The following is a 21,339-nucleotide window of genomic DNA, read 5'->3' on the forward strand; positions in this document are numbered from 1 at the left end:
AGTGCAGCTCAGCACTGTATACGGAGAGACACACCCTGAAAGCGCTCTTTTCTCATCTCTGTGCAGGCACCATCAATCAGCCAGGAGAGGTCGTAATTGCATTAGTTATGAGCGAGAGACCCTATCCAGCTTAGTCTCGCCCATATCTGAACAGGCCAATCGTTGTTCACGTGGCCACTCAGCCTAACCGGCACATGATACGATGTATTCGAGATCCCAGCTCTGGTTCCAGCGTGTGTTTTACCGCTGCGCCACCTGAGCTGCAAGAGTGTTTATTTCTAATGAAGAGCCTAGTACATTTAAACAGCATTTAAAAATCCCAACAACACTGCTGCATCTGATGCACTCATACCAGTACAACACATACTACTGTGTTAATCCCATGTTAGTGTCACTCAGCCAACAGCGCCCCGTGGGCAGCATCCTGTGACCACTGATGAAGGTCTAGAAGATGACCAACTCAAACACCAGCAATAGATGAGCAATCGTCTAATAGAGTGGACAGTGAGTGGACACAGTATTTAAAAACTCCAGCATTTAGAAACTCTACCAGCACAACACACACTAACACACCACCATCATGTCAGTATCACTGCAGTGCTGAGAATGATCCACCACCCAAATAACCCCTGACCATTGAAGAACAGCATGAAAGGGGGCTATCAAAGCATGTAGAGAAATAGATGGACTACAGTCAGTAATTGTAATTGCTTCTATATGGTAAGTGGAGCTGATCGAATGGACTGAGTGTAGAAACAAGGATGTGGTTTTAATGTTATGGCTGATCGGCGTACAATGGATTCAGAAAGTATTCTGACCCCTTGACTTTGTGTGCACTTTGTGTTGTGGATTTAATTTAATCCAAATTGAATTAATTGCCAAATTCTACCAACGTATCTACACCTAATAACCCATGATGACACAAAAACATAACTTGAAACATTAATGAAAAATCAAAAACTAAAATCTCCCGTGTTCAGGTCCATCCTGATTCCTTAAATTATACTTGAGATGCATCCAGAACCCAACCAGAATTTACCTGTTTTTTTTTTTTTTTTGATAGTCATAACTTGGAAAGACACAAACCTGAGTGTATAACTGCCTTCAATTTACACTGCTTCAGGACAAAACCCAAGCCATGAAGTCAAGATACTGTCTGTTAATCTCTCCAATTAAACTGTGGCAAAGTATAAATCCAGGGCAATAATATAAAACAATACACAACAGGACCATAGTAGTCATTTTGAAATTAAGCTTGGAACATCTTGAACCTTCTTACAGTTGGCCACGCAGCCAAATTAAGAACCAGGCAGTGAGTGGTCAAAGCGATTCGTCATTGTTGCTACTGGCTGGTTGAAGATAGCTGCATGAGAGATGGTGGAATAATGGATAGCAGTGAATGACTCTCTGTATGCGGAAAATGGGACATCTTGTGGATTTTATGGCAGGAGAACTGAAGATGTTTGGAAAGAAAACCAAGGGTAATGAGCAGGGTTAGCATGATGTTTCTCATAGCCATCGAGTGTTCATGTTTTGTACAAGTGCATGTAGCTTTTACTTCAACTGTGCATGTTAAAAAATTTAAACAGCAGTTAATTCTTTATTGAATATAGCAGCCATTTAAACAGACTTGTTCCATTGTTAAAAACAGACACATTGAAATAACCGAGGTCAGTCATTTTTGCCGTCCAAGCACTAAGACTCATATTCTAAACACAACTCTTCCAGCAAAGCAGATGCTAGTAAGTCACTGAGAGCTGAATGACTCAAATGTTAATCGTTTCAATGAAAGTTGATCATGCAAATGACACGCTTGCACATGTTTCTCCGTTTAGGCTGTTTAAAGGCACGGTGGAACATAAACACGCATGTGCTGTATAATGCAGAACAGCTTTCCTTAGTCTGTTATGTAGTTAAAATTCCCATGAAGTGCAGCTCCATGATTTCAGCAACGATTCACGAGGTACATATGAAGTGCAGCGAGCGCGAGTTAATAAAGAGTCACTGGATGGATCTAAAAATGAAAAAGTGCACTTGTTGGGTTATTGCTTTCAGAGATACACAGGCTGCTCTTGTCCAGTCAGAAGTCGATATGTAGATACAGGCATCGTCTTCAAATGAATCTGTTAGAGAAGCATACAAATATTATTCAGAGCTCTTGAGTTGCATGGTGCAAAACAATTAATTGCTTTTCCTTCTGATTTCCTGTTATTGTAACATTTGTCACACAATATTATTTAAGATCTTTAAAATATATTACATAATGGCTAGTTCACACTACACGATTTTCGCCCTGATTTTCGCTCGCCGAGCGCTCAAGCGAGATTTCTAGCTCGTCAAATATCTGAATCTGAGTTGGCCGACTGGCAATGAGTGCTATGTCGAACAGCCAATGAGAACACAAGATACGGGGTTAGGGGAAACGCAGGGGAGGTGTTGTAAAAAGGTGAGACAGGGGCTTAATATACTTTATATCGGAACACATCGGCACACACACACGTTTTACAGTATTTCTGACCTTATCATTCTCTACAAAACACCGTTGCATTGCAAAAAATATTTATTAACCTCCAACTCACTATAGAACAAACCATGCTAGTGGCGTAGCCAAATCCACTCAGATTCATTTATTTTTCCTCTTTGATTTTACGCTGCACATCAGCACACAAACTTTGATCGCTCGCTACTTGTTGACGTGCATTTTTGGACGTGGTATCATTAAACCTTTCGTCACTTTTCGCGTTTCTTTTCATGACAAAACGTAGTTTGGGAGACCAGAGAAGCTCGCCTGCGATTCCAGTTGGTGATAGATCGTGTAGTGTGAAACCCCCTATCGCCGATCAGTCGTGTAGTGTGAAAGCCACACCGACTTGAAAGACTCCCGATTACAAAAGATCCAGTTGTGTAGTGTGAAAGCCACACCGACTTGAAAGACTCCCGGTTACAAAAGATCCAGTTGTGTAGTGTGAACTGTACAGCGACCTGACGACTTGGAAAGTCGTGTAGTGTGAACTTGGAATAAGGTGTAAGTGGGTGGCTAGCTATCTCGGGTAGAGCAGTTACACTAGCCCACTTGCTATTGGCCAGCCTAGTGTCTGAACAGACAGGATTGGCCATGTCTCTTGTGGATTGAATGGTCGAAACCCTGATGAATTGGTGCCAAGTGTTTGCCGCCAAAAAACACCTTTGTCAGCTACTTAAATGCGAACTTGCTTTTATATTTTGGATTTTTTTCCTGCAAAATAACCCAATTAAATCTAAGTGTTAGCTTACAGACAGATTATAATCCTAATAATTCAAAAAAGACTGGGATTTATTGTTTTCCTCAAACACCACAAGTCATTTATCCCCTAAAACACCAAAGACGCAATATCACCACAATATTTGATTGCTCGTATGCTGTTCTTTCTATGTGTGCTGGTTAAGGCTGCCGCGATTGGTCGACCTAGTCGATGACGTCGGTGCTAAAAATGCGTCGACGTCAATATTTTGAGTCGATGCATCATTTTTAAAACATGTTTATAAATTATCCTACTATTTCTACAACGTTTCCATTCATATAACCGTTCACATGATTTCCCTCAGCACTACTTTCTGCATGCATGACCTAAGTCGTATTGGGTCGGGTCACTGGTTGCTGGCATTAAGCGCAGTCTTAAAAAATGGCGTCTGCAGCAGTCAGAAGTCGATTGTAGAGCTTTCAAAGAAAAGCTAAAGGTTTTCCAAGACCCAAATCATCAAAAGTTTGGGAATACTTAAAACTGGCACAAACCAAAATGTGGTTTGTACACTGCTTTAATGGTACCACAGCAGCAGTAGCGTGATGTTGCATGTCTTGTTTCTTTAAACTTAGACTAATCAACTTCTTACTGTATTCCTTAGCGAGTTCAGTTGGGGCACATTGTTACTTCTATATTGTTTCATTAAGCTTCTCAATCGCGGAGATCTTGGAATACCGTATTTCTTACCGAGTTCAGTTAGGGCGCATTCACACGCGCCGTGCACTTGCTCCGTTTGGCTCGCGATTTTTGCGGTTGCCGCGGTGATCAAAGCGCAAAAAGCTTCTCATATGAATGCGCCTTAGCATTTACCACTTTGTTTACATGGCTTAGAATTTGAAGTTTTGAGTGGATGTGTAGGTTAGAATCTGGGCTTATTCTGTCTTTACTGTAAGTTGGACTTAAAGAGACGTGCCCACCTCTATTTTATTTCTGCTATAAGTTTAAGTACTTTGCTTTGTGTACAGAATGCCATAAACATGTTGCACTTTGTTTAATATGGAGCACTTGAGAATTTGATAATATGGACATAAACCCTGTTTACATTTAGTTTTGTGCCATATTATTATGCCATACACAGTTTGTTGTTAAAATAAAAGTGTAAATGAGATTCTGAATAAAATTTTTTAAAGGAAAATTAATTGTTAGATTAATTGATTAAGCCGTTCAGGTGGTGCAGTGGTAAAAAGACACGTGGTATTGAATCCAGCTCTGCTTTACCGGTTCGAAGCCGAGTGGCTGTATGGGCAGCGATTGGCCGGTTGCTCAGTTGGGGGCGGTGGGACAAAGAACCGGATGTGGGTCTCTCTCTGTCAGAATGCGATTACGACCTCTGCAGGCTGATTAGAGGCGCCTGCACAGGAGATGAGGAAGAGTGCCCTTAGGGTGTGTCTCTCCGCATGCAACGCTAGGTGGCGCCAAACTCATCAATGTGTGGGTGGCAAAAATGCATCCGGCTGCTGCTCATGTTTCGGAGGGGATATGGGTTAGCTTCGATCTCCTCGGTCAGGGCAGGGTTCGACATAGACAGAGAGGAAGCACGATGCAAATTGAACAATTGGATGCACTAAAGGGGGAGAAAAAGGGGAAAAAAAATTAATCGATAGTAAAATAGTTGTTAGTGGCAGCCCTAGAGCTGGTGCAAAAAACACTGACTGCCACACGCCCCCTTTTAACACATGTAAAACCATATAGCTCTTCTTTTCACCAGCTTACATAGAGTTGTAACACATGGAAAAACACACTATACTTAGGTAATTCTTCACCACACCTATCTGCACCTAGATCAAAGAGTAGGACAAGAGGACTTGTTGATGGAGCTGCAACAAGGTGATATCCCATTTGGCCTTGCCTCCAACAGCTAATGCAGTGGCAATAATGTGATACTCTTGTCTGGCTTGGTCTCCCTCAAACATGTGCCAGTGGCATCAATGAGAGTCTCTGCCATGGGTTACAACACACTGCTGTAACAGATTGCTGTGCCACCCAAACACACCATTCACATTTTGTTTAATAATCTGAATTTCTCCAGATTAAGAAATTAAAAGTCTGGTGGTGATTTCCCATACTATACCTCTCCCACTGCATTCGTGAGGATGTGGATGATTTTTTCATGCGGCGTAGCTACAACGCTCTGCCCATTAATTTCAATTATGCGATGACCGACCCGAATGCCGCCTCTTTCTGCGATGCCTCCTCGCATTAAACTGCAAATCTGACAAAAAAAAAATAAATAAATAAATAAATCATCTTTACATTACAGGTTTAATACACAGAAATAACCTTTTAACTTTTAACAGAGTAACATACAATTCCATCTTCAACACTGAAGCCCAGCTGGTATTTGGGGTTTGGGCGCTTTATGATGGCCATGGTGACGGGTGGACAGCGGACTATACTGAGCTTCACCTGGGAAAAGTTTTTCAGATCCTGTTGAGTAAAGAAGAAAAAAATACATTCAGATTTATTATGAACCAAGCAATGCAGGTCAAAATGCAATTAATAGACATTAATTTGTTCATTTGTTCTTCATTCATTCATTTCTTTCCTGGAGCCGATCATAGAAACAGTGGGCACATGGTGAGAATACACACCGAATAGGACACCTGTCCATTATAGGCCATCAAACACTCACTATTTTACTCACTTGCCCACTTTCTCACCTCCTCACCCTCTTCATCACACCCAATCTGATATACTGACTACACCTTTACTTATTTATTTATTTGTATGCATTTTCTCCCCATTTTCCTCCCCATTTAGCGCACTCAATTTGTCTTCCGCTGCTGAGGGATACCCGACTGCATCAGAGGAGAGCACGTCGCTGTACTTCTTCCGACACGTGCACAGCCCTCCTCTTCTCACCTCTGCATTCTGCACAGGCATCTCCTCCGCCAATCAGGGTCCTTACACAGCGTATGAAGACCCACCCACACACACATAGTCCGGCCCCCACCCTGCAGATACGGTGGCCAATTAGTATCTGCTGCAGGCCAGATGGCGCCCAACCGACCGGTGGCAATGGCAAGTTTCGAACCAAGGAGTTCAGAATCTCGGTACTGGTGTGCTAGCGGAATATCCTGTTGCGCCACCTGGGCAGCAACTACATTTTTATTAAATACCATTAGCATGTTTACTTAGAGTGCATTCACATGAGAAGTGGCAAAACCATGAGCATTGCTCAGCGCTTGGCTTGAGTGGTATGGTAAAATGTCATCAAGTGTGAATATGAGACAAATATGTATTTGTGTGTAATAACAGACAAATCCACTCTAAATGCGTCCACATGTATCTGTGTTTAGCTGTATTTTCCTCACTGTTTCACTTTTAAACTTGTGTTATAGCTCGGGGTGCTAAGAAATTGTAAGAATCTGCTTTTCCGATTATCGTTAAAAAAGCTTAACATGGTTTACTGTACTAAAAGAACGACACAGGAACACTAAACCTCACTTAATTATTACTGCTCATAAGTTCTCTCCACTAATTATATTCCTTGGTTGTTGTTTTAATACAATAAGTCACGTTAAGCTTTGTTTATGTTAGCTTTCCTCATACTGTCGCTTTTACCGTTATATCAAACAGTTTGTCTCATTGGAGGCGCTTTGCAAAGGTCAGCATCAAACTGGGTTAAAGTTAAATCATGTGAACGTTGAGCGTCAAAACAAGTGCAAAAATTTCGAGCCCAATGTGTCAAGAGAAGCACAGCGGCAAGCTAAGCAGCACCGCAACACTCCATAGGAAACAATGGCACAGCCAGCGCAAAAATGGTTTTGCCGCTTCTCATGTGAATGTGCCCTTAGCCCCGCACTGAACTGGCGCCCCCGCACTGAACAAAGTAAAAGAGAAACGGGAAAGCAGAGTGTTCAGAACTTACTCGGATGATGTCTTGGCAGGTAGTGATGGGAAGGCCCACCAGGCTGGCACCGTTTACAGACATGATGCGATCGCCAATGCTAAGTTCGCCCGAGCGCTCGGCGGCACCTCCATGCAGCAGGTTGGCCACCACCACCGTGGGCAAGATGGAGCCCCAACCGGATTCAACTATCGCTACACCCAGGATCTCTCCAACCTGCTTCGATATGCAAATCTTAGCAGCAAAGCAGAGAAAAGACAAGACATGGTGTTAGTTTAAGATCCAAACGTATTCATTCAAAGATAATTTGACTGTACTATGGTAAACATTGTGATCATCTCTTTGAATAATTGGTATATTAAAGTCCTTTATTGTAATTGTTTTAGAAAAGTGTATATAAGTACAACCCCTGGCAAAAATTATGGAATCACCACTCTTGGAAGATGTTCTGTCAATTGTTTAATTTTGTAGAAAAAAAATAAATCACAGACATGCCACAAAACTATCATTTTTCAAAATGTCAACCTTCTGGCATTAAGAAACAATAAAAAAAGAAACAAATATAATAGTTGTGGTCAGTCACAATTGCTTTTTTTAGATCAAGTAGAGGAAAAAAATATGGAATCACTCAAATCTGAGGAAAAAATTATGGAATCACTCTGTAATTTGCAGTTTAAAAACAAAACATCTGCAGCAGATTAGATTTGCTAATTATTCTTCAGTTTAAAAAGAGTGCTTACACCTCGGAGAGCTGTTGCACAAAGCAGATTGTCATGAATCGTGGTTCCAACACAAGATATGTCAGTTGAAACAAATGAGAGGATTATAAAACTCCTTCAAGAAGATAAATCATTGTGGAATGTCGCAAAAGATGTTGGTTGTTCCCAGTAAGCTGTGTTTAAAATCTGGACCAAGTACAAACAAAATGGGAAGGTTGTAAAAGGGAAGCATACTGGTAGACCAAGTAAGACATCAAAGCATCAAGATAGAAAACTTAAAGCAATATGTCTTGAAAACAGAAAATGCACAACAAAACAAATGAGAAACAAGTGGCCGGAAAGTGGAGTCAATGTCTGTGACTGAACTGTAAGAAATCACCTAAAAGAAATGGGATTTACATACAGAAAAGCCAAACAAAAGCCATCATTAACACCTAAAAAGAAAAGAACAAGGTTAAAGTAGGCTAAAGAAAAGCAATCATGGACTGTGGGTGACTGGATAAAAGTGATCTTCAGTGATGAATCGCGAATCTGCATTGGGCAAGGTGATGATGCTGGAACTTTTGTTTGGTGTCTGTCCAATGAAATTTATGAAGATAACTGCCTAAAGAAAACATGTTAATTTCCACAGTTGTTGATGATATGGGCCTGCATGTCGGGTAAAGGCACAGGGGAGATGGTCTTCAATAAATGCCAAAGTCCACATTGAAATTTTGGACGCTTTTCTTATTCCATCAGTTGAAAGGATATTTGGTGATGATGACTTCATTTTTCAAGATGATAATGCATCTTGCCATAGGGCAAAGGACGTGAAAACTTTCCTTCAAGAAAACATATAATGTCAATGGCATGGCCTGCAAATAGTCCGGATCTCAATCCATTTGAAAATCTCTGGTGGAAATTGAAGAAAATGGTCAATGACAAGGTTCCAACCTGCAAAGCTGATCTGGCAACAGCAAGTGACAGTTGAAGGCAGATTGATGAAGAATACTGTTTGTCATTAGTTAACTCCATGCCTCAGAGAGTTTAAACCATTATAAAAGCCAGAGGTGGTGCAACAAAGTAATAATGGTGCAGTGTTTTCTAATGATTCCATAATTTTTTCCTCAGATTTGAGTGATTCCATATTTTTTTCCTCTACTTGATCTAAAAAAAAAGCAATTGTGACTGACCACAACTATTATATTTGTTTCTTTTTTTATTGTTTCTTAATGCCAGAGGGTTGACAGTTTGAGAAATGATAGTTTTGTGGCATGTCTGTGATTTTTTTTTTTTTCTACAAAATTAAACAATTGAAAGAATATCTTCCAAGAGTAAGGATTCCATAATTTTTGCCAGGGGTTGTATATATTTGTAGAGACTGTTTGTGCCACAGTGACCCCAACCATGTTGCTAACCTTTGTCATATTAATGTGGACATTCAGTAACATTCAGTACTGTTTTTTTTCCTTAACCATCAATTTTTTTTTTAAATGTATTATTATTTTTTAAATATTTTATTTACATTTTCAAACAAGATCAACAATGAACAAAAAAATCCACACTATACATAGATAATGCATTTAGAAAAAAAAATATTTAGTATATAAATACGAAATATGTATTATATGGGAAGAAGGTTAAAAAAAAAAAATAGATAAATAAATAAAATATATAAATTAATTTAAAAAATTGGTAAAAACAAGAATTAGATAAAAAAATAAAAAAATAAAATAAAATTATGGCCTCTTAAGTACATCCAAAAATGCCTTCCAAACAGAAAGAGATCGCCCCAGTGCAATTGCACCAGAGCACCTCAACCGTTCTGGTCTGATCTTCTGTAAGGGGAGTTTGGCAGGTTTCACCCCTTACCTCTTATTTAAGGGGTAGTGCGCCCAGCCTCATACAACACATAAAACAAAAGCGGTAGCTCAGTGGTTAAAGTACAGGACTAGTAACTGGAAGGTCACTGGTTTAAGGCCCCACATCTGTCAGGTTGCCACTGTTGAGCCCGTGAGCAAGGCCCTTAACCCTCAATTGCTTGCAATGTATGCAGTCTCAATTGTAATTTGCTTTGCTCTGATAAATGCTAAAAATGTAAATGTAAATAAAACAGATAGAACATGTTGGGTCTGTTTAAAAACCTAGTGAGCTGCCATGCTGCCTACCTAGGCAGCTGTCTAGATAAAGAAGATTCTAATAAGACATTGAACTCATAAGGTGGGTATTCATATGCACTACTTAGTGATTACATCACTGCAGTTTTTGCTTAATAAGCTGACACAGTTAGCCTCAGGCCATTCAAACCAGTAGGCTGAGGCGACACAACCCGCTAGCATGCCAGCTAACATCTCCCTCTGTGTACCGAAAATGGTTAAACTCGTTGCTCCGCATTCGTTCGCCATATTTGTAATTTTTTGTGAGAAAAGTTGTCCTAGGATTGCCTTCATTGCTTAGCAAGCATCGGATGCTCCTTCGTCATTCAGTCAGATTAGCCCTTTAAAATGAGGTACCTTAGTAGGCAGCATTTTAAGGTATCTAAGAATTTAGACAGGCTTCTTCTCGGGAGTGCGTAGGATGACGTAAGATGCCGTGTATGTAGCAAGCTCGCTAGTTTTTCAGACAGACCCCCCCCCATATTTTCTCCCAATTTAGTCATGTCCAATGCTCAGTTGTAACTTTGCTATGGCTTGCAATTCTTCCATTCTGACCAAGGACGTTTGCGAAACAACACGTGCCCCCTCGACACACTCCCAAACACTAGACGCTTATTATGCCCTTTTATTTCACACTGAGCCGTGAAACCCAATTTAGATACACCCACTCAGTTCTGCTGAGAATTAAACTCACAAGTTAAAACACTCCACAGTGGTATGCCAGCGTGTTAGACCACTGTGCTATCCAAGCCCCTGTAATGGGGTTTTGGTCTGTTGGTCCTAGAGTCTATACAGTTGATTTGAGACAATGTTCATTGGAAAAAAAGTGAGTCTGACTTGACTTGAATTGACTCGATACACATAACTTATTCTGTACAATATCTGCACATTTGGACATTAAAAAAGTATTCTAATTCTAAACTGAAATGTTATATGCCAGAATAATACTTGAAACATTACATTTGCATATTAGAATATGGGTTTTTTTCTACCTCACCCATCATTTACTCAGGACCATGTACTATCCAACACTTGTCTCTAGTTCTGTCTTCCTTAATTACTCCTTAAATTATGAATGTCTTTTTGTATTTATTTTAGGCCTTTTTTGTATTTATTGTACTGTTGTTTATTTGCACTATGTACTGGTCCTGGAGGAATGTTGTTTCGTTTCAATATGTACTCGTATATAGCTAAAAAAAAAAACAATAAAGCCTGACTCTGACTCTCTGACTCTGAAGTGTGCCAACACTATAAATAAATAATGTCTTACCTCTTTAATATTTTCCGATCGTGAGAAGTGCACCAGGTCTCCATTATATTGCTCCTGTGTGCCGAGGCAGTACTCCCCAGCTCTAAGTTCATTGGCTTTGATTCCATTTACTTGCAAAAACTGCTGATATGCCACTCCAAATGCCTGGCCAATAGCCTGAGCTACAATGTGTGCCTACAAAATATAAATACAGAGAATATAAAGTATTTAATGTAATATAATAATATTCAACAATATTCAGTGTACTTGTACAATAGACACCAATCAGGCATAACATTATGACCACCTTTCTAATATTGTGTTGGTCCCCTTTTTGCTGCCAAAATAGCCCTGACCCGTCGAGGCATAGAGTCTGACACCTTTCTATCAGAACCAGCATTAACTTGTTCAGCAATTTGAGCTACAGTAGCTCGTCTGTAGTCAGCCTTCGCTCCCCACGTGCATCAATGAGCCTTGGCCACCCATGACCCTGTCGCCGGTTTATCACTGTTCCTTCCTTGGACCACATTTGATAGATACTGACCACTGCAGACCGGAAACACCCCACAAGAGCTGCTCTTGGAGATGCTCTGACTCAGTCGTCTAGCCATCACAATTTTGCCCCTGTCAAACTCGCCCATTTTTCCTGCTTCTAACACATCAACTTTGAGGATAAAATGTTCACTTGCTGCCTAATATATCCCACCCACTAACAGGTGCCATGATGAAGGGATCATCAGTGTTATTCACTTTACCTGTTAGTGGTCATAATGTTATGCCTAGTCGGAGTGGTAGGCAGCATTTTAAGGTATCTAAGAATTTAGACAGCCTTCTTCTCGGGAGCGCGTAGGATGACGTAAAATGCCGTGTATGTGGAGAGCTCACTAGTTTTTCAAAAAGCAATGATATGTCTACTGCTCTGGCAAAATGATCTACTACTGTAGCCCACCACCAATGACACCCTGGTTCGATTCTCAGCAATGCTATTGGCTGGCCAAGGGTCTACACCAGGGGTGTCAAACTCACGAGAGGTTTAACGACTGTATGATTGTTGTGATGGTTCGAGTCATTACGGAGATGCGCTTATAATTTAACGGGACACCCGCGCCTTTAAGAGACAACCGTGACATCGTAGTCATGGCAACTAACTTTAACCTTCGCTAAGAAGCCATGTGACTTTTACGGCAAAGAGAACGCGAAGTAGCGTAGTCAGTAATGTAAACAATAATAAATAAATACAAATAATTAGCTTTCAGTATAATACCAAAGCATCGTCTGTAAGTAGTGGCGTTTATATTCTCAGTTGTTAGTAAATGTTTAGTGAGTATATCACAGCGTTTTAGTTACAAATTTACCGTAATTAAATACTGTTGTTACGTTACTATAGCAATTAGTATCTTTACACAAAATTTTAACTCGTTAGCGTTATTTTACGTTTGGTTAAATCTCATATTGTACCAGATGTAACACTTGCTTACAGCTGTGTGCCTTTACTGTATTAAGTTCTTTATTGTTTTTATTGTTTGTATTTTTACTTCATTTTGATGCACACAGTGTATCACACAGCTGGCGAGCAAATAAACCGACTGTATTCTGAAGAGAGCTGTCTGTCTGTCTGTTTGTCTAGCTGGGAAAGGGGGATAAACTATTAGCAAGGGCAGAATGATTGTCTTAAAAATACACTGTAAAATCCTAAACAAACTGCATCTTTCAAAATGCATGCTGATTTTGTGACCTGCAAAGTGACACAGCCCACCAGTAAGAAAATTAAGCATAAGGAGGAAATTTAATGAAAGTGAAAACAAGTTTGTGCTTCAGGAAGAGAAACCGGTGCATCTCTTGTGTTATGAGGCTGTGTCTGTGGTAAAGTAGGACAATATAAATGCAGAATTCGGCCTCCAAGAAAAACAACAGACTGCAATCACAGCAGGATACGTTACAATTGGCCCTTTGAGGGCCACAATAATGCTGATGTGGCCCTCGGTGAAAATGAGTTGACACCCCTGGTCTACACAGACAGGCGATGTCAGACGAGGGAGGAAGGCAAAAAAAACATGTTTTTTCTACTACAGACACGGTGTGTATATTTTTAAACATGACAGTACAGATCACATTTTGCATGAGTAATTGTACTTGCATGTATTTGGGCTATTTATGGCAGCGTTTCCCAACCTTTTTTGCACCACGGACCAGTTTCATATAAGATATAATTTCAGGGACCGACGGGGAAGGGAAGATTTAATAATATTGCTCACAAACGGTGTAAAATGAGCTTTTATCGCTGCAACAAGACCTAGGGGTGAAAATAAGACAATAACGACCAAAATAGAAGCAGTGAAAACTGCTTTACTAGCGATCTCTAATTATTCATTCTTTCTGTGCGGCCCGGTAATAAATGAACCGGCCCTGTGGTGGTGGTGGATCACTGATTTATGGCATGTGTATGCATGTGTAATAAAAAAAATGCATATGTTTCTTTTTTTTATTGCCATTTCACATACTGTCCCAATTTTTTTTAAATGAAGCATTGGGTATAAAAAAAAAATAGCTCCTCCAGAACTCACATCTTCCGAAGAGAACACGTGGCAGATCATCCAGCATTTTTTGGGTGCTGAAGAAGAACTAGCTTCTGAATCGGTGGTTTTATGACCTGCTGGCTTCCTTCGCACCATCAGCACAACGAGGCTCCCGATGTCAGCTATGTATGAAATCATCTGCAGAGAATGGTCCATCATAGCCTCCTAAAGGAAGAAGTACAACACACGACAGAGACAAACATCTTTAATTAATACATTTCCTGGGGCGTGTCTTGATTTCTAACGAGGTCAGATTGGATGAAATCTTAACAAAAGTTGGTCTAAAATCATGTTCATGAATAGTCTAGACCCACAGCTTTTGTCAAATTTGCCTGTGTTGGGGTGTTTAGGTGGTACAATGGTCTAGTAAGCTAGTTTGCCACTGCTGGGATATTATTTATATTTATTAGGATTTTAACGTCATGTTTTACACTTTGGTTACATTCATGACAGAAACAGTAATTACTTGTTACACAAGATTCATCAGTTCACAAATTTAATGTCAATCCTGGACAAGAAAGGACCTGGACCGCTCCCACCTGGGAATCAAACCCAGGACCTTCTTGCTGTGAGGCGACAGTGCTACCCACTGAGCCACCGTGCCGCCCGCCTCTGCTGGGATCTCGAGCTTGAGAATTAGAATGGAAGCAGCTACCCCACAGACGTACGGCAATCATGTCTATGCAGACACCCAACCGGTTAATAGCACCTCCAAACAAATGTTTGTTTGTTTGTTTGTGTTTATTGCCATTCCAGCTCAATTAGGCTACGTACATGGCATTAAAAGTGGGTTCAAAAGCCAAGTTTAAATTGCTGTTCTATATTTGAATAGCACCTCTGAGATTCAAAGCCTAGATTCCAAGATCTCAGCAGTAGTGGGTGAACATACTTCACCACTGCACCACCCGAGCACCCCTGCCTTACTTAATTATAATGTTTATCATTTACCACATTCAATATGTTCTACACACTTCTAAGACGTAACTTGGCATGCATGGGTATGACAGGCATGTATTATGCTTTATTAATAGCTTCTTTGAATCAAATTATTGTTAAATATGAAGCCTGGCCTTACAAGACTAAGCAATAACAGCTGCAAACCTGTGTATCAGCACTCAACACTTTAATTCTTTGAGTGGAGATGAAGAGATCCACCTCTGTCATTGGCTGGGACTCTCCTTCAGGGGCCTGTTTGAGACACATTGACACAAAGTTATGATTTAGTAATACAGGGAACAGTTAAGAACACTAAGCTGCAGGTTACACATACAGAGCCGGAATTATACTATGAATGGTCGTGTCTGGTAAACAAATACTGTGTATGTAATTTGCAAGGGTGGGTAGCAGGGATGCAAATTTTGCCAATTTCTGCAAACGCATCAGCTGTTGGAAATGAATTTAAATCAGCTTTTTAACCGACAGCATCAGTCGAACAATAACTTCTGTGTTGGTTGTGGGTTAACCATTAGCATCCCTAGTGGGAAGATTAGCTAAAACTGCTAGCTACCCTGCATTCACAATAGCAGAGAGAAGACCAGAAGTCACCTGTTTCTAAGATAGCTGGCAAGGTACAGCAAGTAATTTCTGAGCAACCAATCTAAACTTGTGTTGGGCAGAGCAGAGATGGGTCGCACGTAAGTTGCTTCAGACTCAGACTCGTTTCAAATGGCTCATGCACAACAAGAGTCCCTAGCATCAGCATGTGTTAACATTAGTTACCTGTGACAACTAATTATATATTATATTCTGATCGTGTCATTTTCTACACAATGGGTAAATGTTCCAGCCAGCTTCCGGCGTAGCGATGAAGCGTCGCTCCCTACCTTTGGAATCGCACTTAAAATGGTGGAATACCCTACTTAGTGCACTTCACTGGAACAACTGGGGTGAATGAAACACTCCTACAGAATTGGCACTAATGGTTGGAAGCACCGCTTTCTGAACCAATCAGACCTGATTTTAGTTTTTTGTAAGAAATGCTGTTATTTGCATTTATTCAGTTTGCGTCACACAGATGATTGTCAATGAAACGCTTGATCGGCTTTCTAACGAGTTCGTGTTTTACTTCACAACCGGGAAAAGTTTGGAGGTTTAAAATTATATGCACATTTACAAACTAACAGATTCTATTCCTAATGGAACACACGGTTATAAATTTAATAGCATCTGGAAGTACAGAAGTTAAGGTAAGCAGTGGTTATGGATTTTTTGCTGTGTTTGGGATTTTGGCCTCTGTGCAGTAATTTGCAATGAAAACAAAACGTCAGTTTAAGCTTTTAACTGGTACCTAGGAAAGTAAAGGCACAAAGTAAAATGGCAAAATACAGTGACTTGACTCTGACTAGCCTAAAGACTCATGACTCTTCACGAACTCATATTTTGTGACTTGTGAACATCTCTGCTACATGAACAACAATTGGCCTGTTGTTCATACAGGGGTGGGGAGCCGGATAGGGATCTCACAACTGATGCAATTACGACCTCTGCTGGCTGGTTGATGGTGCCTGCACAGAGTTGAGAAATAATGTGGAAAGGGTGTGGCTTTCCGTACACAAAGCTGATCCACATATGAACTGCACACGTGTCTCGCTCACCTCAATCAGCAGTGAGGATACGCATCAGTAAAGAGGAAACGTAATGCAATCGGGTAATCGGGTGTGAAATGTGCCAAAATAGAGGAACTGAGAAAAAGGCAAATACTTTTTATGTCACAGTACAAAATACACATACTGTATATTCCTTTAAAAGCTAAAACCACCTCAAAATTTTTAACTCACAGTGACACTGAAACATTAGTTTTAAAATTCAAAAAGTCAACTGGATGCTTTGTGCCGTGTCTTTATGAATGAGAAGACGGAGTAGAAATATTTACATAACCAGACGAACTGACGACATATTTTACCTTGATACGGTCTACAGCCTCTTGTGCCTGAGACATGCGAGCATTGGTGGAGGGGTTCCTATCTGACTGCAGCTGCGTAGAACCGAGGTATTTGGCTGCAAAAATAATCCCATCAAGAAGATCCTCAGGATCACAAGGACCAGGCACTAGAAGAAAATATATCATTACCGTTCTACTGTTAATTACAGCCTTTTTAAATAAGTGAGCATTAAATGCTTAATAAAATCCTACCACCTTTATATGTAGGTTGGGTCCCAGCCTCAGGATCCTATTAAATAAAAGAGTTAAAAAGTTTACACACTGGCAACATTACAAAGAAATCTATTTCTGCTGTTTTGCATTGTCTCCCAATTTAGTCATACCCAATTATCCAGTTGTATTTTTTTTTCCCCACTGCTTGATTTTTTTCATTGATAAATGAAAGTTCACCTACCACATTGGCACTATGGGAGGCCGACTCTTCGGAGGACACCCCTTCGGACTGCTGCCACCGTTCCATCATCTCATCCTCAGAGTACCCTGACATCATAAACTCATCCTGAAAGTGGTTGTGCCAGATGTCCGGACCATATGATACTGAAATCATTTCATCTGCTTCACCGGTCTGGCGTACATATCTTGTCTGGTAGTCGGTTAGCTCTGAAATGTCTCCAATATGACTCTCGGCAGTCTGAGGTCTTTCAAGGCTTTGAGGTTCTTCAGGTTCTGGGTCCTCCAGCAGCTGCAGAAGGTCCTTCTGGTGACTCTCGGTGAAAAGAAGTCCAGCACCAATGTTTCCTTCTGAGCTGGTTGGATGAGCACCGATTTCATGCACCATGCATGATGATGTATGGCTCTCGGTTGCAAAGTCAGTATCAAATGTACTCTTTTTAGGCTCTTGTTCTTGAGCAGGTTCTTCAGGAGGAGTTGTTGGGTGAAAAAGCTGAAGCTGAGTGAGCAGAGTCTGAATGTGAGAGTGATCCAGGTCGTGGTGTCTGGCCTCCCGTTCTGGCTTCTCTGTCATCTGCGCTGGATTCTTCACCAGTACATCAGCAGTGATCGAATCATTCATGGTGAGATCTTCGACTTCTGTTGGTGTCAATCCTGCACTCTGAGATTTAAAGACACTTTTCTTCTCTGACGGTGGATCCATGGGGAAAGATCCGGATTCATCAAAATCCCTAAGCGAACATGCGTCACTGGAAGAGTCAGACCTCCAGTCCAGAGGAGGGGGCTCTATTAAATTAAAGGAATCTAGGTGGTTATTTTCGTCAGATGTGGCATCAGCGGAAGCAAATTTTTACTCTGTTGGACTGCCCGAATCACAAGTTTCTCTGGCTGCCTCTTCAGGAAGAACTGATATCACATCTTCAAATTATGTGACTTTATTGGAGATGTTTGCCTTCTTCTCCATGCCAGGTTTATTCAGGTATGACTGAATAGAATGTCATAGGCCAAGGGTTCTCCCATTCAAGGTTAACCTTATAAGCCTCTCATTTTGCCCCAGAAAAACGTCCTTATATATAGCTATAATAAATAAAACAAAACAAAAAACAAATCAGATTAACCACTAATTACATAAACATTTAATTATGTGTAAAGAATTAGCCTTACTGGTGTGTTCACCACTAATTGCACATTCTATGCAAGACACAATAACGGTTTGGGCAGGGCGAGGTGAAAAAGCTAAGCCGCTGTATGCATAATGGTATAATTATTTTTAAACCAAACACTGCAGCACATGTGTGAGTAGGGTAAATAATAATTTTGGCATGCTTCTCTATACAACATATATTTATTTGTTATTTTTTTATGATCTGCACAGCAAGAGTGAGCAAATAAATGTGTGTTGTGTTGTCCTATAAATGTTTGACTCCCTGTTTAGGGTTAATAAGAATCTATTGTGGATCTACTGCAACCCTGAAAAATATAAATCTAACAGTGAAAATGAAAAAGAACATGTCATTAAGAACTGTGAACTATAGTTATCTTATAGTCCAGTAAACTACAGCAATACTACAAAATATACTATAGTTATCTTATAATAATAGTTAACTACAGCAATACTACACAATATATTATAGTTTTAGTGAAAGTATATAACAGCAGTAATACAGAATATACTATAGTTATAGTAATAGTAAACTACAGCAATACTACACAATATAGTATAATTATAGTAATAGTATATAACAGCAATAATACAGAATATACTGTAGTTATAGCAATAGTAAATTACAGCAATACTACATAATATACTATAGCTTTCTGATAGTAACAGTATATAACAGCAGTAATACAGAATACACTACAGTTATAGTAACAGTATATAACAGCAGTAATACAGAATACACTATAGTTATAGTAACAGTATATAACAGCAATAATACAGAATGCACTATAGTTATAGTAACAGTATATAACAGCAAAAATACAGAATGCACTATAGTTATAGTAACAGTATATAACAGCAATAATACAGAATGCACTATAGTTATAGTAACAGTATATAACAGCAATAATACAGAATGCACTATAGTTATAGTAACAGTATATAACAGCAGTAATACAGAATGCACTATAGTTATAGTAACAGTATATAACAGCAATAATACAGAATACCCTATAGTTATAGTAACAGTATATAACAGCAATAATACAGAATGCACTATAGTTATAGTAACAGTATATAACAGCAATAATACAGAATACACTATAGTTATAGTAACAGTATATAACAGCAGTAATACAGAATGCACTATAGTTATAGTAACAGTATATAACAGCAATAATACAGAATACACTATAGTTATAGTAACAGTATATAACAGCAGTAATAAAGAATACCCTATAGTTATAGTAACAGTATATAACAGCAATAATACAGAATGCACTATAGTTATAGTAACAGTATATAACAGCAATAATACAGAATGCACTATAGTTATAGTAACAGTATATAACAGCAGTAATACAGAATGCACTATAGTTATAGTAACAGTATATAACAGCAATAATACAGAATACACTATAGTTATAGTAACAGTATATAACAGCAGTAATACAGAATACACTATAGTTATAGTAACAGTATATAACAGCAATAATACAGAATGCACTATAGTTATAGTAACAGTATATAACAGCAATAATACAGAATACACTATAGTTATAGTAACAGTATATAACAGCAATTATACAGAATGCACTATAGTTATAGTAACAGTATATAACAGCAATAATACAGAATACACTATAGTTATAGTAACAGTATATAACAGCAGTAATACAGAATGCACTATAGTTATAGTAACAGTATATAACAGCAGTAATACAGAATGCACTATAGTTATAGTAACAGTATATAACAGCAGTAATACAGAATACACTATAGTTATAGTAACAGTATATAACAGCAGTAATACAGAATGCACTATAGTTATAGTAACAGTATATAACAGCAATAATACAGAATGCACTATAGTTATAGTAACAGTATATAACAGCAGTAATACAGAATACACTATAGTTATAGTAACAGTATATAACAGCAGTAATACAGAATACACTATAGTTATAGTAACAGTATATAACAGCAGTAATACAGAATACACTATAGTTATAGTAACAGTATATAACAGCAGTAATACAGAATACACTATAGTTATAGTAACAGTATATAACAGCAGTAATACAGAATACACTATAGTTATAGTAACAGTATATAACAGCAGTAATACAGAATACACTATAGTTATAGTAACAGTATATAACAGCAGTAATACAGAATGCACTATAGTTATAGTAACAGTATATAACAGCAGTAATACAGAATACACTATAGTTATAGTAACAGTATATAACAGCAGTAATACAGAATACACTATAGTTATAGTAACAGTATATAACAGCAGTAATACAGAATACACTATAGTTATAGTAACAGTATATAACAGCAGTAATACAGAATACACTATAGTTATAGTAACAGTATATAACAGCAGTAATACAGAATACACTATAGTTATAGTAACAGTATATAACAGCAGTAATACAGAATACACTATAGTTATAGTAACAGTATATAACAGCAATAATACAGAATGCACTATAGTTATAGTAACAGTATATAACAGCAGTAATACAGAATACACTATAGTTATAGTAACAGTATATAACAGCAATAATACAGAATGCACTATAGTTATAGTAACAGTATATAACAGCAGTAATACAGAATACACTATAGTTATAGTAACAGTATATAACAGCAGTAATACAGAATACACTATAGTTATAGTAACAGTATATAACAGCAGTAATACAGAATACACTATAGTTATAGTAACAGTATATAACAGCAGTAATACAGAATACACTATAGTTATCTAATAGTAAACAGTAAATATTCACCTGGTTTAGGAAGTCCACTGTAACTTTCAACCGTTCACACAAAGTTGCTGTACTTCATCATAATGATCGTTTTAAGTTTTTGTTTATATCGCTCCCTTAATCATAAACCGATACTTATTAACACAAACTATTTAAACACAGCAGATAGTTTAATATACTGATATAATTATACAATATACTCAGTTCAGTACAGCTCCATTCCTAAACACTGCCAGCTCCGCTCTGTAGAAAGTGC

At 38.8% G+C, this 21,339-nt stretch overlaps 1 protein-coding gene across 1 annotated transcript; it reads right to left on the bottom strand.

Moving 5' to 3' along the window:
- Positions 1-1,580: 1,580 nt before the first annotated feature.
- On the bottom strand, positions 1,581-21,305 carry si:ch73-40i7.5 (amyloid-beta A4 precursor protein-binding family A member 1). Its single transcript, XM_063012466.1, has 11 exons — positions 21,105-21,305; positions 17,146-18,218; positions 16,947-16,980; positions 16,713-16,858; positions 14,912-14,998; positions 13,799-13,975; positions 11,256-11,429; positions 7,153-7,365; positions 5,589-5,708; positions 5,353-5,493; positions 1,581-2,123 (listed from the first exon to the last, which is right to left on the bottom strand). Exons 2-11 carry the CDS (start codon positions 17,842-17,844, stop codon positions 2,052-2,054), a joined length of 1,863 nt encoding a protein of 620 aa, XP_062868536.1. The 5' UTR covers positions 17,845-18,218; positions 21,105-21,305; the 3' UTR covers positions 1,581-2,051.
- Positions 21,306-21,339: the final 34 nt, after the last annotated feature.

This window comes from Trichomycterus rosablanca, chromosome 17 (assembly GCF_030014385.1).
Source record: "Trichomycterus rosablanca isolate fTriRos1 chromosome 17, fTriRos1.hap1, whole genome shotgun sequence".
Taxonomy (NCBI): Eukaryota; Metazoa; Chordata; class Actinopteri; order Siluriformes; family Trichomycteridae; genus Trichomycterus; species Trichomycterus rosablanca.

What these genes read in the sequence shown, in the direction of transcription:
- si:ch73-40i7.5 (XM_063012466.1), bottom strand. Translation starts at nt 17,844, where the DNA reads ATGGATCCACCGTCAGAGAAGAAAAGTGTCTTTAAATCTCAGAGTGCA. An exon ending in AGGCTGTAGACCGTATCAAG is followed by an intron (nt 14,999 to 16,712) that starts GTAAAATATGTC and finishes TGTCTCAAACAG; the next exon opens with GCCCCTGAAGGAGAGTCCCA. An exon ending in CCTGCCAAGACATCATCCGA is followed by an intron (nt 5,709 to 7,152) that starts GTAAGTTCTGAA and finishes TTTACTCAACAG; the next exon opens with GATCTGAAAAACTTTTCCCA.